The following is a 16,123-nucleotide window of genomic DNA, read 5'->3' as shown; positions in this document are numbered from 1 at the left end:
GCTCAAGTTATGAGGCCTGACTCTGAGTCTACACAGACTGTTTTAATAAGAGTATTTAAAAGATCCTTCCAGCTGGTTGTGATGGCTCATGCCTGTCTTCTTCTCAAGGGACTGAGAAGGATCTTAAGTTTGAGGCCAGTCTGCTACATAGTAAGCCTTGTCAAAAAGATGCGGAACCCTGGGAGATGGTAAAGGCTTTTGCCTTCAAGTTTTGACAACCTGAGTTCCATCCTATGGTGAAAAGAGAAAACCAACTCCTGAAAGATGTTCTCTGGTCTACACATGCGTGCCATGGCACATCTGTAAACCCTCCCCGGCCACACATGTACAAAATGAATAACTGATACTTTAAAAAGTCTTTAAAACATTTTTATGGCTGGAGAGACGGCTCAGCCATTAAGATCACTGGCTGCTCTTCCAGAGGACCGTATTCAGTTCCCAGCACCCACATGGTGGCTCACAACTGTCTGTGACTCCTGTTCCAGGGGATCCAATGCCCTCATGCATATATACATGCAGGCACAACACCAATGTGTATTAAATAAAAATAAATAAATCATTAAAAAGTATAAAAAATTTTTTAAAATTCCTTGATTGTGCTTTGACTCTGGGATACTGGCCACCATGTGCTACCTTTTCTGGCCCTTCCTTCCACACAGCCTTAATTGTCCTATGCTGTTAAACAAGGGTGTTTGTATGGTTGAGGTGAGAAAGTTTACTTACATTTTTTGACTCAGTAAAGGCTTTTCTTGTTTGATTTGTGTGTGTATAATGTAGGAAGTAGTGGAGGGAAACTCCTGCTATCTTCTTGGGCCCTCACACTCTTAGACATGTGCACACACATGTGAACGTGCATGTGTGCACATTAAGTAAATAAACTAATTAAGTTAATCATTTCTCTAGTCCTGTGAGGGATATATTAGAATATTCATGTTACAGACAAGGAAAATGATCCTCAGCAGCTAAAAAAATAATAAGAAGTAGGGATCTGGACCTTGGCCAGACTCTGTTCTTTCTACTGTGTCACGCTACTGCAAAGATTTTATCTTGTTTTGTGGGGTGAGGGTGTAAAACAGGATCTCTCGTGGCCCAGGCTGGCCTCAAACTTGCTAAAAAGCTAAGGTTAAAGGCACGCCCAGCCCTAAGAGAAAACAGCGCTGAGACTAAAAGGGAAGGCAGAGCGAGGCCTTCAGTTCTTGCTTTAGGAAGCAGTAACAGGAAACAGGATTATCAGAATGACTTAGCCAAACCTAGTAGGGATAATTGTGTTGCTAATGGTGACGTCCACTGTGTAGTGAGCCTTTCAGTGCGGTGCCTGGTTTGTTTTTTATCAGTCTAGCATCTGACCTACCTTGTCTTTCTAGGGTAAAGCCCATAGCTTGAAGCCAAAGGAGAAGTTGGCTGGCAGTCCAATTCGCTCTTCCGAGGACTTGGGCCAGCGAGTCTATCTCTATGAGGGACTACTAGGTAAGAGACTGGTCAGAAGAAACCTGGGCTCAGGGCTGGAGAGGTGGCTCAGAGGTTAAGAACATTGCCTGTTCTTCCAAAGGTCCTGAGTTCAATTCCCAGCAACCACATGGTGGCTCACAACCATCTGTAATGGGGTCTGGTGCCCTCTTCTGGCCTGCAGGCATACACACAGACAGAATATTGTATACATAATAAATAAATAAATATTTAAAAAAAAAAAAAGAAACCTGGGCTCAGCCATGGGAGCAGGGTAGCACCAGCAGCTGCCGCTTGGCTTTCTGCTAATATCAATTCTGACATTAGATGGCATGTCATCTGATTTTAAACTTTTTTTTTTTAAACTTTGTTTCAATATTTATTTATTTAATGGGGGTGGTATGTGCTGTGCATACAGGTGCAAGTCAGAGGACTTGTGGAGATTGTTTTTTTCCTTCTTCCTCTCACGTGGGCTTCAGGGATTGAACTCAGGTCATCAGACTGGACAGCAAGCACTTGTACCTACTGAGCCATCTCACCAGTCCAGATAGTATTTTGAAATCTGAATCAAGGAATCTGTGGGATAAGCAGGAGCTGAAAACTAGATGAATCTGGGTTTTGGTACTAATCAACAGGCTATGTGTTTCTGTCTCCTTTCTTTCCTCTTGCTACCATGTTCCTTCCTGCTCACAAATTGGCAGGAAGGGACAAAGGATCGATGTGGGACCAGTTAGAGGATGCTGCTATGGAGACCTTTTCTATAAGTAATGGCTTTTCTTTGTGTGCTATGTTTATTCTTCATGCTTGGGAAGGGCTGGGCCTTGCTGGAGGCCTTTGGGGTTGGTGGCAAGCGCATTAGATCTGGGAGAAAGGTTTGGTTTCCTTGCCCTGGAGTTTGGAAAGACCTTGTTTTATCTGGGACTTACTAGCTTTTCATTTGGCAGCCATATTCTTGGAATGTTAAATAGCCACGCCCCCCCCACCCAGGAAATAACATTGTTCCACAGGCAAAGAGCGGTCCACTCTATGGGACCAGATGCAGTTCTGGGAAGATGCCTTCTTAGACGCCGTGATGTTGGAAAGAGAAGGGATGGGCATGGACCAGGGTCCTCAGGAAATGATTGACAGGTATGGGACTTAGGAAAGATGAGACTATCCCGATTCAGTTCTTCCAGCTGTGTTTTGTGGTCTCCAACCTGAGAACTAACTTGTACCTGGTCTTCTTCTCAGGTACCTGTCCCTGGGAGAACATGACCGGAAGCGCCTGGAGGATGATGAAGATCGTTTACTGGCCACACTTTTACACAACCTCATATCCTATATGCTGCTGATGAAGGTAATGTTGGCTTTGCTGATGCCCAGCTGTCACTGGTGCTTGAAGAGCAAGGCTTTTTCTATTGCCTAAATTCTGGGATGGCTGGGAAGCTGTCAGAGTGTCTGACTGGCGATTTCTTCCCAGCTGAGAGTCCAAGGCCTCTTTGCCAGCTTGCACACTATTGGCTTAACTTAGTGGCTGTGTTTTTGTTGGTGAATGTTATAAAATAAATTGATTATCACTTGTTACTTGTCTACTTTGAATTTTATATGTGCTCTTTTTGCTAAATTGTTTTAAGAGGCAGTAGAGCTCCCCACAGAATACAACTGATTTAATTCATTTTCTAAGCCCTCCAGAGGCTCGTAATTTATCTTCAGCACCAGCCCTTTGTCATACATAATTTCCTATTGCTGGAAAAATCTGCCTAAGTAGGCATGGTAGTTCATGCCAGAAAATAAGGCACTTAGAAGGTAGAGACCGGAGAAGCAGGAATTCAAAGCCAGCCTTGACTATAAGTTCAAGACCAAATAAAACTATATAAAATCTTGTCAAAAAGAAAAATGCCCGCTATTAACAGAGTAATGATAAACCCTAATTTGAGTTGTGCTCCATGTCCTGCTGTGGGAAAGTATATTACCAAGCAAAAGAGTTCTTCTCTGGGAGAATGGGTTTGGAGTGGTGGTGGCAGGTAGTGGCTGTGAGAACAAGGAATTTCTCCTGTTCTCCCTAGCCTCTAACTGGGAAGGGATCAGATGCCCAAATATGGAGATAGTTCTCTAAGTTTTTGTCTTGACTGATCTTGTGTCTTAGTTAGGCTTCTGTTGCTGTTATAAGCATTATGTCCACATAGAACGAAAGGGCTTATTGGTCACAGTCCGTCACTAGCTGGAAACCAAGGCAGGAATCTGGAGGCAGGAACCGATACAAACACCACAGAGGAGCACTCTTGTTGGCTTGCTCAGCCTGCCTTTTTTGTTTGTTTTGTTTTTTGTCTTTCGAGACAGGGTTTCTCTGTAGCTTTGGAGCCTGTCCTGGAACTCGCTCTGTAGACCAGGCTGGTCTCGAACTCACAGAGATTTGTCTGCCTCTGCCTCCTAAGTGCTGGGCTTAAAGGCCTACGCCACCACTGCCCAGCTTTTCCTGCCACCTTTTTGTTTAGTTGGTTGGTTTTTGAGACAAGGTTTCTCTGTGTAGCTGTGGCTGTCATGGAACTCACTCTGTAGCCCAGGATGGCCTTGAACTCAGGGAGATCCACCTGCTCTGCCTTCTGAGTGCTACTACTACCCGGCTCAGTCTGCTACCCCAGGACCATCTGCCCAGGGAGGGCACTGCCAGCAGTGTGCTGGGCTCCCTCACCCCAGTCATTAATAAATAATACCCCACAGGCTTACCTGCAGGCCAGGCTGACCGAGTCACTTTTCTCAATTGAGAATCCCTCTTCCCAGAAGAATCCCCTCTTGCTAGCTTGTGTCAAACTGACAGAAAACGAATCAGCATTTCCTGTAAGGTTTCCTCTACAGTTGAGTTCCACTGGATAGAATACACAGTTGATAATGTTCTGCCATAGTCAGTGAAGCAGTTCTTCAGAACTCCATTTTTCTCAGATAGATAATGTGAAAACAGACATTTTGTCTCTGCCTCTGTTGGGAAGACAGCAGACCCTTTATTAAGACTCCTGTCTTGGCTTTCCAGGTGAACAAGAATGACATCAGGAAGAAAGTACGGCGCCTAATGGGAAAGTCCCACATTGGTCTTGTATACAGCCAACAAATCAATGAGGTGCTTGATCAGCTGACCAATCTGGTGAGCATACCAGACCATCCCTTGGTTTACCTCCATTCTGCTTGTCATCTTTCCCTACTGCAGGGCTTCCACATGAAACATTTCTGGCATGTCACTATGCATCCCAGTTAATCCCTAGTTTTGAGAATGGGGCAGTAGTCCCGGTGAGGTTTTCTGTTCAGTGTTGGGACTCTTAAGTACTCCAGCTCTCATAGGATAGCAGTTTCTGTGGAAGGTCTGTGAATGTCTGCAGATCTACAAGATGAACTCTGTCTCACCACAATACTAAAATGCCTCTTTTAAGAAAACAAAACAGAAAACAGAGCCAAGCGGTGGTGGTACATACTTTTAATCATAGCACTCAGGAGGCAGAGACAGGCAGATCTCTGTGATCCTCTGTGGCCTCTGAGTTCGAGGCCAGCCTGGTTTACAAAGCTTTCTAGAAGTTGCCCCTTTCCAATGCTCACCTGTGAGATGACATTTTCTTTGGCCTAAGCCATATACTCAATAGTTTGAGTGCAGAAGCAGATATGAGAATTTAGCTGTTTTCTTTTTCTCCTTATTGAGACAATATCTCAATAAGTAATAGCTCTGACTGTCCTGGAACTTGCTGTATAGACCAGGCTGGCCTCAAACTCACAGAAATCCTCCTGTCTCTGCCTCCCAAGTACTGGGATTAAAGGTGTTTGCCACCACGCTCAACTACATTTTTTTTAAACAAAGACAACTCTTGTTTCTTTCATTGATATTTATTGAGCTCTACATTTTTCTCTGCTCCTCTCCCTGCCCCTCCCCTCCCCCTTCAACCCTCCCCCAAGGTCCCCATGCTCCCAATTTACTCAGGAGATCTTGTCTTTTTCTACTTCCCATGTAGACTAGATCTATGTAAGTCTCTCTTAGTATCCTCATTGTTGTCTAAGATCTCTGGGATTGTGGTTTGTAGGCTGGCTTTCTTTGCGTTGTGTTTAAAAACCACCTATGAGTGAGTACATGTGATAATTGTCTTTCTGTGTCTGGGTTACCTCACTCAAAATGATGTTTTCTAGCTCCATCCATTTTCCTGCAAAATTCAAGATGTTGTTATTTTTTTCTGCTATGTAGTACTCCATTGTGTGAATGTACCACATTTTCCTTATCCATTCTTTGGTCGAGGGGCATTTAGGTTGTTTCCAGGTTCTGGCTATGACAAACAAAGCTGCTATGAACGTAGTTGAGCACATGTCCTTGTGGTACAATTGAGCATCCTTTGGATATATACCCAAAAGCTAGTATTATTGGGTCTTGAGGGAGGTTGTTTCCTAATTTTCTGAGAAATCGCCACACTGACATCCAAAGGGGCTGTACCAGCTTGCATTCCCACCAGCAGTGCAGAAGTGTTCCCTTTTCCCTACAACCTCTCCAGCATAAGTTGTCATCAGTGTTTTTTATCTTGGCCATTCTGACAGGTGTAAGATGGAATCTCAGAGTTGTTTTGATTTGCATTTCTCTGATGGCTAAGGATGTTGAACATTTCCTTAAGTGTCTTTGAGCCATTTTAGATTCCTCTGTTGAGAGTTCTCTGTTTAGGTCTGTACTCCATTTTTTTTATTGGATTATATGATCTTTTGGTGACCAATTTCTTGAGTTCTTTGTATATTTTGGAGATGAGACCTCTGTCTGATGTGGGGTTGATGAAGATCTTTTTCTATTCCGTAGGCTGTTGTCGTTTTGTCTTGTTGACCATGTTCTTTGCTTTACAAAAGCTTTTCAGTTTCAGGAGGTCCCGTTTATTGTTTCTCTCAGTGTCTGTGCTGCTGGGGTTATATTTAGGAAGTGGTCTCCTGTTTCAACACATTCAAGTGTACTTCCCACTTTCTCTTCTATAAGGTTCATTGTGGCTGGCTTTATGTTGAGGTCTTGATTCATTTGGATTTGAATCATGGTGATAGATAGGGGTCTATCTTCATTCTTGTACATGTTGATATCCAGTTATGCCAGCACCACTTGTTAAATATGCTTTCTTTTTTCCATTTGATATTTTTTGCTTCCTTGTTAAAAATCAGGTGTTCGAAGATGTGTGGATTGATATCCGGGACTTCTATTCGGTTCCATTGGTCCTCCTGTTCCTATGCCAATACCGGGCTGTTTTCAGTACTGTAGCTCTGTAGTAGAGTTTGAAGTCAGGGATTGTGATGCCTCCAGAAGTTCTTTTATTGTACAGGATTGTTTTTGCTATCCTGGGTTTTTTGCTTTTCCATATGAAGTTGAGTATCGTTCTTTCGAGGTCTTTGAAGAATTTTGCTGGGTATTGCGTTGAATCTGTAACTCTTATTTACTAAATTGGATTTTGATTTGTTTGTGTGCATGTGTGTCAGAGGGCAGGCTGCTGGAGTTTTCTCCTACTGTGTGGGTGTCCTGCTCCTTTACCTGCTGAGTTTTTCGCCAACACTTTTTTATTTTGTTTTGTTCTATTTTATTCTTGATGCAGGTCTCACTGTGTAGCACTGGTTGGCCTGGGACTCAGTGTGTAGGCCAGGCCTGCCTCTGCCTCTTAAGCGCTACTATTAAAGGTGTGTACCTTATTTTTATTTATTTTTTTACTTTTTTTTTTTTTTTTTTGTAGCTTTGGAGCCTGTCCTGGAACTCACTGCATAGACTAGAGTGGCCTTGAACTCACAGAGATCCACTTACCTCTGCCTCCTGAGTGCTGGGATTAAAGGCTTGCGCTACCACCACTCAACTTTTTTTTTTTTTTTTAATGAGAAGGGGAATTCCTGGTTCTTAGTTTGCTAAGAATGGTCTTCTTAAATTTCTGATCTTCTAGCCTCTACCTTTCAATGTGGAGATGACAGGAATGCATCAGGGCCAGTTCCTCCCTCTCTGTTCTTTATTTTTAATGGTAGTTTTTTTTTTTTTAAATTAAAGATTTGCTTATTTATTATGTATATGGTGCTTTGACTGAATGTCTGCGTGAAGGCCAGAAGAGGGCGCCAGATGGTTGTGAGCCACATGTGGGTGCTGGGATTTGAAACAGGACCTTTGGAAGAGCAGCCAGTGCTGTTAACCTCTGCGCTGTCTCTCCAGCCCCTTTAATGGTGTTTTTAATGTAACCCAGGCTGGCCTCAAACTTGTGATCCTCCTGCCTCAGCCTCTTGAGCGTGTGGCACCATGCCCAGCTCAAAAACGCAGCTACTTTCTCCTAAGAGATTTTCAAATAGTTAACACATTGCTATTCTTTTTATTTTTTTATTTTATTTTATTTTTTTTATTTTCAAGACAGGGTTTCTCTGTAGTTTTGCAGCCTGTCCTGGAACTAGCTCTTGTAGACCAGGCTGGCCTTGAACTCACAGAAATCCACCTGCCTCTGCCACCCAAATGCTGGGGTTAAAGGTGTGCACCACCACCGCCCGGAGCTATTCTTTTTATTATTGCTGTTATTAGGAGAAATATATTTTATAAAAGGTATGTTCTTTTTCATATGCTTGTCTACCAATAAATTATTTTAAATGAATTAATAAGCATTAAATTTTATTTATATTTCTAGAATAGTGAATATAGCTATAACTCACATAAATAGAAGTTCTTTGAGATTTTCAAGGAGGCATAGGGACCCTGACTCTAAACAGTCCTTGGTTCTTCCCTGTGGCCATGGTGAGCAGATTGTGCTGAATGGTGGGCATGACGGCGCACGCCTGTAATCCCAGCACTCAGACGGGTGAACTCTGTTGAGTTTAAGGCCAGCCAGGACTACACAAAGAAACCCTATCTGGGGGGTGGGGTTGTGCTAAGGAAGCTGTTGGGAATTTAATTGCTAAGTGAGACATTTTTATTCAGATTTGTGTGTAAGAGCAACATCTGAATGTTTCTAAGTATCTCTTTTTCCTTAGAGTGGACGTGATCTCTCCATCCGGTCCAGTGGCAGCCGCCACATGAAGAAGCAGACGTTTGTTGTACACGCAGGGACAGACACAAATGGAGATCTCTTCTTCATGGAAGTGAGTTCTGGTTTCCTGTCAGACACAAGAAACCCTGAACCAATGCTAGGCTTTATTTCCTATTTAATCTTACTTATCTTCACAATCTGTTTATGATTAATTGAACAAGTTATTATGCAAATAGTTGAGTAACTAGATGTTTCCTCACCATGTCTTTTATCAGGATTGGATGTGTGACATAATTGCATTGCCCGTGAATAGGAACATTTCTGCCTTGAGGGCATCTAGACCCTTGGTGATCACATCTCCTGGCACATTTCTCGATCGCTTGTATTTCATATAAACTGTTAGTCCAGCAGAGATGCTTAATTTCAGATTCAACATCTCGGCAAGAATATTTTCTAACTGTATTTACTTATTGTGGCTTCATAGGTTCACCTCTGTGTTTATAGGGTTCATCTATGTCTCCTTTTAAGTGTGCATAGGGTGTTTATGACGCAGGTCTCACCATAGCTGAACTCTGTGTGTGTGTGTGTGTGTGTGTGTGTGTGTGTGTGTGTGTGATGTTGCTGTTAGCCCTCAGCTCTGAGAAACACCTGGCCAAGTTCTGATGTCTGCGGGGATATCTTGCTTCCTCCTCAGCTACACTGACATACACACTCCTGCTTCAGAACAGGAGCTATGTGTCCCCTACACTTCTGACTCTGGCACCTGTGTAAGTGGTACCATTTACTATAATAAGAGATAGAAGGAGTACCTGCCCAGGGGGCGCTGGGGTCTGGTTTGTATGAGCAGTGCTTCAGGTCCTGTATCTGCGATAATTGGGCAGGAGCAGAGAAGAGAGGGCTTGGAGAGAGTAAGATTCAAAGAGCATCAATATGTTCATTCATTGCTTGTGTGTGGATATGTGGGTCGCCACATGTGTATGAGATCAGGAGATAACGTCATAGAGTTGGTTCTCTCTTGGTCCATATTTACGTGGGTTTGGGGAATCAAGCTCAAGTCTCCACACTTGCTTAGCAAGCTCTGTTACTTGCTTAGGCATCTCACTTCTCCTAATTATTATATTTTCATATCATAACTAGATTGTCAAAGCAACTAACTGGGTACTTTCTGTGTGCAAGTGCTCTATTGTTGAGCTACATCCCCAGACCTGGCCTTGATGCACATTAAGAATTTTATGCATGGGCTGGAGAGATGGCTCAGAGGTTAAGAGCGCTGCCTGCTCTTCCAAAGGTCCTGAGTTCAATTCCCAGCAACCACATGGTGGCTCACAGCCATCTGTAATGGGGTCTGGTGCCCTCTTCTGGCCTTCAGGCATACACACAGACAGAATATTGTATACATAATAAATAAATAAATATAAAAAAAATTTATGCATGCTGGACGATGGTGGTGCACACCTTTAATCCCAGCACTCGGGAGGCAGAGGCAGGCGGATCTCTGTGAATTCAAGGCCAGCCTGGTCTACAGAGCTAGTTCCAGGACAGGCTCCAGAGCTACAGACAAACCCTGTCTTGCAAAAAAAAAAAAAAAAAGCATATAAAGGGTACCTTGCTTCTCAACACTTATCATCCCTAATTGAGTAATTTTATATAATAACCATGTGTCACTTATATAATTAGAAAAGTAAGTACTTTATAGGAGTAGAGAAGAGCTAAGAGTCGAAAATTTATTGGCTCCAACTTTTTCTCCTTGGTCAAGCCTGCCCTGTGTTTGATAACAGAGCTGATTTCTTCCCATGACTGTAAGATGGAGGCAGGAGATACGCTCTGAATCCTTGGTCTAGAAGGCAAACAGGAGGAGACACTAACTGATGGGAGCGTGCCTCTTTGTACACAGGCTTCGTTCAGAACAGTGTGTCCAGCAGTTCGGTGCTTATGGTCTCCCCTGGGGGGACCCTGAGGACTGGGTAGGAAACAACCACGGGGCTGCTCCTGGGTCAGCGTGCTGTCCTTTCCCTGTGGGGCACATGTAATGTGGCCTGGGACGGGAAACTCTCAGAGCCCAGAACCACTGACCTGTGCTGCATGTTTTCCAGGTGTGTGATGACTGTCTGGTGTTACGTAGTAGCATTGGCACCGTTTATGAGCGCTGGTGGTACGAGAAGCTCATCAACATGACCTACTGTCCCAAGACCAAGGTCCTGTGTCTGTGGCGTAGAAATGGCTCTGAGACCCAGCTCAACAAGTTCTATACTAAGAAGGTACTTGGGCCTCTGTTTGAGATGGGGATTGAATGGACATTTAGTATTAAGTGCTGAGTTTCTCACTGGAAAGTTAAAATTCAAAAATTCACACCTCGGGCCATACTTTAGCCTCCAGCTCTCATGTGGAGTAGCTTACACTGGCCCCGAGTCCTGGCATTGACCTCAGTCTTGGGTAGTAGCAGCAGCCTAGAGCAGGGAACATGGAACCCTGGAAGGGCTCCTCTCACAGGACATCCCCTCCCTGTGCTACAGTGTCGCGAGCTGTACTACTGCGTGAAGGACAGCATGGAGCGTGCCGCAGCCCGGCAACAAAGCATCAAACCTGGTGAGAAGCTGTTGGCCCCCCTCAGTACCCTCTCCTGACCACAGACACCAGCTTAGGAAGTTGGACTGTGGGACTCTCCATCTTGCCAGTTAGCTGACACCTTCCCCCTTACCACAGGGCCTGAACTAGGTGGTGAGTTCCCTGTGCAGGACATGAAGACTGGCGAGGGTGGCTTGCTTCAAGTCACCCTGGAAGGGATCAACCTCAAGTTCATGCACAACCAGGTAGGTACAAGCAACAGAACAAGGCTCCTGGCCCCAGTGTTTTGCCTATAATAAGATCAGTTTCCAGGCTCTCAGTGCTCTCCCAGTGAGCAAGGGAGTGCCTTGGGCCAGAGAGAGGTGAATGGCTGAACCAAGAGAGAAACCAAAGGGGAGGGCACAGTGACCTTGGTGAGACACCAGGCTCTGAGCAGATGCAGAGAGTGAGAGCGGGTGGCTTGCTGCCCGTCCACTCCCCACACAGTGTGAGTGAGAGCGTCTCACTGGCCCCTCTTGTGTGTCTCTGCCTTCCTGTATTCCCAGGGTGTGCTTCGCTTGGTGGTGTTGCTTTGAGAGACGAGACTGGCTGATGTCCTGTGTACTTCTAGTATGCCTGAACCATGTGTGTGTGTGTCTGTCTGTCTGTCTGTGTGTTTGCCTTTCCTTCTGCTGATTCTTGTCCTTTCTCTTCCTCTGGGTGTCCCCCTCTGCCCTGCCCCACAGGCTCATGCCCTTCCTTTGCTGGGGAGTGCTTCAGGATCTTTTGTCCTTATGTGACTCCACCCAGGAGCTGACGTTTCTTTCTCCTCTTGGTCTTCTAACACAGTGCTACTTTTTCTCTCAGTGGACATTCCTTAAGCTAATTCCCTCTGAGGCCAGCGCATCATCCCAGGTCCGTTCCCGGCTCTGACTCCTCACACAAGTGCCTTTCCTCCCATCCCCTAATGTTCCCAAGGCTCTGAACTAGGTCCCAATATGATTTCCTGAAGCCCCTGGCCAAGCAGCAGAAACTCGGGGGAGGTGAATATCTGACTTTGAGGTAGCTTTGTCCTTCCTTGCCAGTTTAGCTGGGAAGTTTAAATGTGACACGGAATACCTGAATGACTGCCCAGACAGCCTGTCTTTCTGTCAGTATATTCCCAGCCTGGGACCCAGTGTGGCAGCATACACATAAAGATCTTAGGGTAGTGCCTTTGTCTTCTTGGACCATCAAGGTGCTAGAGAGGTGGCTTCTTATCCCATTCCCGTGCTCTCCCCTGCACCCCTCCCCCGCAAAAGAGAAGATGAACTCTTAGACACCCAGAAACCCTGCCCACCTCCTCGTCCAGTCCTCGGTGTTCTCCATCCAGCTGCATACCATGTCCAAACTGCCCTTACTGGAAGGCTTGTCTCCTAGAAGTAACATCCTACAGAGTGATAGTGAAGACTGACTTCTGGGTCTGACTCCATGGTCTGAATTGATAATGGAACAATGGCTTGTGGGCCTGACACATCTCTGCCACAGAGCAGACAGCTGGGCGAACAGAGCTTTTGCCTTCCCAGTGTGGTTATGCAACTTGGAATAGCAGATGGGACCCGAGGCCCAGCTTTACTCATGGGAAGATCAGTGTTCTGGTCCCATTTCTTTCCATCTGTAAGATGGAGAGGATGCTGTAGATGTACCAGGTAGATGAAAATATGTGAAATGCCAGCTAGTGCTCAGCACATGGTAGCTGTTGTCACCGCTACCTGTCCTGTCACCTCCCACCCTAAGGACAGTCTGGAGGGAGCTTTGCACCCGTGCCAGCCCTCTGCGCCGGAGGAGGATGTATGGAAGGGTAGAGACCTGAAGGGCCGAGCCGGAGATCCCTGGGGCACCGTGTCCCATGAGTGCTGCCCTGGGGAGAGGGTATGGGAAGGTAGCCCAGGCCAGCACAGGGGCCTTTGGGTTGGGTTTGACCATTAAAACTAATGCCTTCGTTTCTCTCCCATGCTTTCTCCTCCGGCCAGGAGCGGAAGGTACTTGCCCTTTCTGCTTTCTTCGCTCCTTAGCGCTTTTGATTGTGTGTGTGTGGATTCTTATGTCCTCCCTTTGGGAACTAGGTTTCCTCTGGGGCATGGGGCCGTAGCTGGGAGAGTGGGCTCTATGGGTCAGGGGTGGAGCCTTTGGCCTTATGCGCCCTCCTCCCTCCCTCTCTTGCAGGTTTTCATAGAGCTGAATCACATTAAAAAGTGCAATACAGTTCGAGGCGTCTTTGTCCTGGAAGAATTTGGTAATTACACTATTTTGCTCTTAGGTCTGGACTCACATGGCAGTAACTCAAACCTTGGAGCTCCAGAGGAGGGACTAGGGGATGAAAGCCTCTGTGGAGAGGTTAGGAGGGTCAGGAGTGGCAGGGAAGAGAGGGAAGGATGAAGACAGGTTAGCCAGTGACCCCCAAGAGCAGGGAACCTTGGACAGGTTGAGTCTAGGGTGGCAGTGTGCAGCGCCTCTACCCTGGTTGGGCCAGCCAGTGCTCAGAAGGTTCTGGGGCAGAGCAGATGGGATCCTCAAGCTCTGCTGTGTCCTGTTGCCTGCGGCCGTCTCAAGCAGCCTCCCCAGCCCCGCTCTGAGTTCCACCCGGCCTCTGCTCTAGAGGAGGGCTTGAGGCACCATAGCAGACTCAGCTGAGGCCAGAGAAGCCTAGTGGGCCTCAGAGGCAGAAGGGGCAGATGCCCCCCAAACAGGCACTGAGGAGTGGTCTAGTGGGGTCTCGCCCTGGGGCTTTGAGTTCCTGCTGTGTCTGTGCTTCATTCTTTTGTGCCCTCATCGCTGCTATGAAAACCTTCGTTCTCCAGCAGGTAAAGTGACCTCGGCTCGTGCTGCCTTTCCCCAGGCCCCAGCCTTGGGCCCTGTAGTGGGTAGGTGGGCTCCTCCAACCAACCTAGCTGCTTCCATGGCCAGTGGTCCCCCCCATCTCCCACCCTCTTCCTCCCTGTGCCCCTCCCCCTCGTGCTGGCTCACTGTTCTGGGTTCTCTTCACTGTGCACCCTTCTCTCTTTTGCCAGAGAGATACTTGGGGAGCTCTTCCAGCTCAGGAGAATGATCTGGGGCTTCTTACTCTGCCTTTGATGAGTGTATTTCATGCTAACACTGGGTTCCAGGGATTCTACCTCCCAGGGTCAGAAGAAGGTGTGGCCAACTCTCGTTCTACATGCCCCCCACCAGGGGGGGAAGCCATTCCCATCCTTCCAGTTTCACAAGCTGGACCTGGGGCACCCTAATCCTTCCTCTGGCCAGGCATAGCCCCTGCATGGCTGGGATGGGGTGACTCCTAATCTGCATTCTGGGCTGTGAACATGTGTGTATTTGCCTGATGCTCCCATCTATCACCTTCACCTGGGTGCTGTACTCGCCTGTCTCTCTGCTCAGTGTGTCTGCTCCAGAGCCCCCGACGCTCTCCCTCACACGGGCAGGCTCAAGATCCTCCTGCCTCTCAGGGAAGGACACTTCCAAGTCTGTTACCTCCTACAACCTTGTGACCCTCTCTGTGGCGTTGTGGGAGGGAATGATATTTATCATGACTAGATTTGTGGGCTCTGGTGACAAGGACGAGTTCACGGGCATCTCAGCAAGGTGAGGCACAGGCTAGAGACCACTCTCCTCCCTCCTGCAGCTCCTCAACAGCCTGGACTGTGGCTGTAACCAGGCTGAGAACGGTCAGCCCTTCCACCTTGGGCACCCAGAGAAGTGTGTAGATCCCAGCTGTCAAGTAAAGAGTCACGGCAGACCTCAGATGCCTGTCTGAGGAGTCTGCCTGGACAGGGTGGCCTCTGTGGAGGCCACAGGGAAGGGGAGCCCAATGCTGCTGGGCGCGGCCACCTGCGGGAGGATGACGCTGTTGCTCTTAGTTTTGAACTTTCTGTTTTGTCTCTTGCCTGTCCGGTTTTAGTTCCTGAAATTAAAGAAGTGGTGAGCCACAAGTACAAGACGCCGATGGTGAGTGTGTTGCCCAGTGCGGGCCGTGCGCGCGATGGTGCGGAGTCTCAGTGTGACTGATCTGCCTGGTCTTCTGTGCCCTGCAGGCCCACGAGATCTGCTACTCTGTGTTGTGTCTCTTCTCGTATGTGGCTGCAGTTCGTAGCAGTGAAGAAGACCTCCGGACCCCACCTCGGCCTGTCTCTAGCTGATAGAGGGGTTCCGCAGCTGGCCCAGCCCACGGGCCGCCCTCATTCTTGCTGTTCTTCAGCACCGAAGCTACAGTGATGGAGAAGGGATGTGTGTGTGTGTTCTCTGCAAGCTCCTCCCACAGTTCAGCTGGTTTTGTGTGATGTCTGAAGTGTGTCTTTGTGTCTGTCCATCCCATTCCCTTCTCTTCCTCCAACACCAGACTAGCCTACTATCCCCTCAGGGCTCTAGAGAGTGTGTGTCTGTGGGGCCACTGTGAGCCCCCCTGGAAGTGTTCTGGAGATGTTTTTTCTGTGATTCCATGTCCTTAGACCCTCCAGTTTAGGGGTCCTCTCTCCGTCTTCTGTGATGTGGCACTGTAGGGTACATAACACAGTTCCTTGGGGTCAGCCTTCCTGACCGAGGGCTGGGCGGGAGGAAAGGAGCTGAGGGAAGCAGGTGTGAACGGCAGCCTTCCTGCTTCCTCACCTGATTCCTAAACTGTGGCCGCAGGTCATGTTGCTGCCTGCCCCACCCCAGCGGCAAAACGGTGTTCCTGGACTGACCACTATGTGGGGAGTTGGGATCTTTGCAGTGATCTTCCTGGCCTTTGGCACAAGATGACAGAGGGGTGAGGGTGATGGTCTGCCTGAGAGCCAAGCCGAGTCCAGCATGCGTGTCTGTCTGCAGTGTGACCTGGCTTCAGGCCCGGAGGAGGACATGGACTGGACAGGAGATGAATGTAAATATTTCAGCTCTGCGTTATTTATAGAAAGTGTACAGCTGTGTGATGTGAAGTAAATGTCTTTAACTCTGCTCGCACTCCCTGGCTGCCGTGCACTAAATGATGCCTTCTCTCAGCTCAGGCCTGAGGAGGGCTGTCCCCAGTTCACCCACATCTAGGCTCTGGCCTCCCTAGGATGCCAGAGAGGGACACCTACTACAGGAGAGTTGTAAAGGTCTGGGGTCCTCTGGCCACTGTCACAGAAAAACGCAGGTGTGTTGTGGTGTGACCTGGGACTCCT

At 47.4% G+C, this 16,123-nt stretch overlaps 1 protein-coding gene across 50 annotated transcripts in view; it reads left to right on the top strand.

The window, feature by feature from the left end:
• Positions 1-15,920, top strand: part of Madd (MAP kinase activating death domain) — a 41,961-nt gene extending 26,041 nt beyond the window's left edge. For 16 of the 50 annotated variants that reach the window (XM_041637686.1, XM_041637685.1, XM_041637679.1 and 13 more), the window contains 13 exons: positions 1,365-1,467; positions 2,148-2,210; positions 2,454-2,574; positions 2,677-2,782; positions 4,454-4,564; positions 8,410-8,517; positions 10,499-10,663; positions 10,919-10,991; positions 11,109-11,215; positions 12,962-12,970; positions 13,155-13,224; positions 14,884-14,930; positions 15,017-15,920. In XM_041637686.1, coding sequence (XP_041493620.1) covers positions 1,365-1,467; positions 2,148-2,210; positions 2,454-2,574; positions 2,677-2,782; positions 4,454-4,564; positions 8,410-8,517; positions 10,499-10,663; positions 10,919-10,991; positions 11,109-11,215; positions 12,962-12,970; positions 13,155-13,224; positions 14,884-14,930; positions 15,017-15,121 — 1,188 coding nt within the window. In that variant the 3' untranslated portion in view covers positions 15,122-15,920. The remainder of the gene's footprint in view (positions 1-1,364; positions 1,468-2,147; positions 2,211-2,453; positions 2,575-2,676; positions 2,783-4,453; positions 4,565-8,409; positions 8,518-10,498; positions 10,664-10,918; positions 10,992-11,108; positions 11,216-12,961; positions 12,971-13,154; positions 13,225-14,883; positions 14,931-15,016) is intronic. The other 34 variants (XM_041637704.1, XM_041637703.1, XM_041637699.1 and 31 more) reach the window with 5 other exon arrangements.
• Positions 15,921-16,123: the final 203 nt, after the last annotated feature.

The sequence above is a fragment of the Microtus oregoni genome, unplaced genomic scaffold, assembly GCF_018167655.1.
Source record: "Microtus oregoni isolate MIOR12 unplaced genomic scaffold, Mior012 000053F_ref0000044, whole genome shotgun sequence".
Lineage (NCBI taxonomy): Eukaryota > Metazoa > Chordata > Mammalia > Rodentia > Cricetidae > Microtus > Microtus oregoni.
The sequence above is the reverse complement of the archived record's forward strand: the minus strand, read 5'-3'. Positions and strand labels throughout refer to the sequence as shown.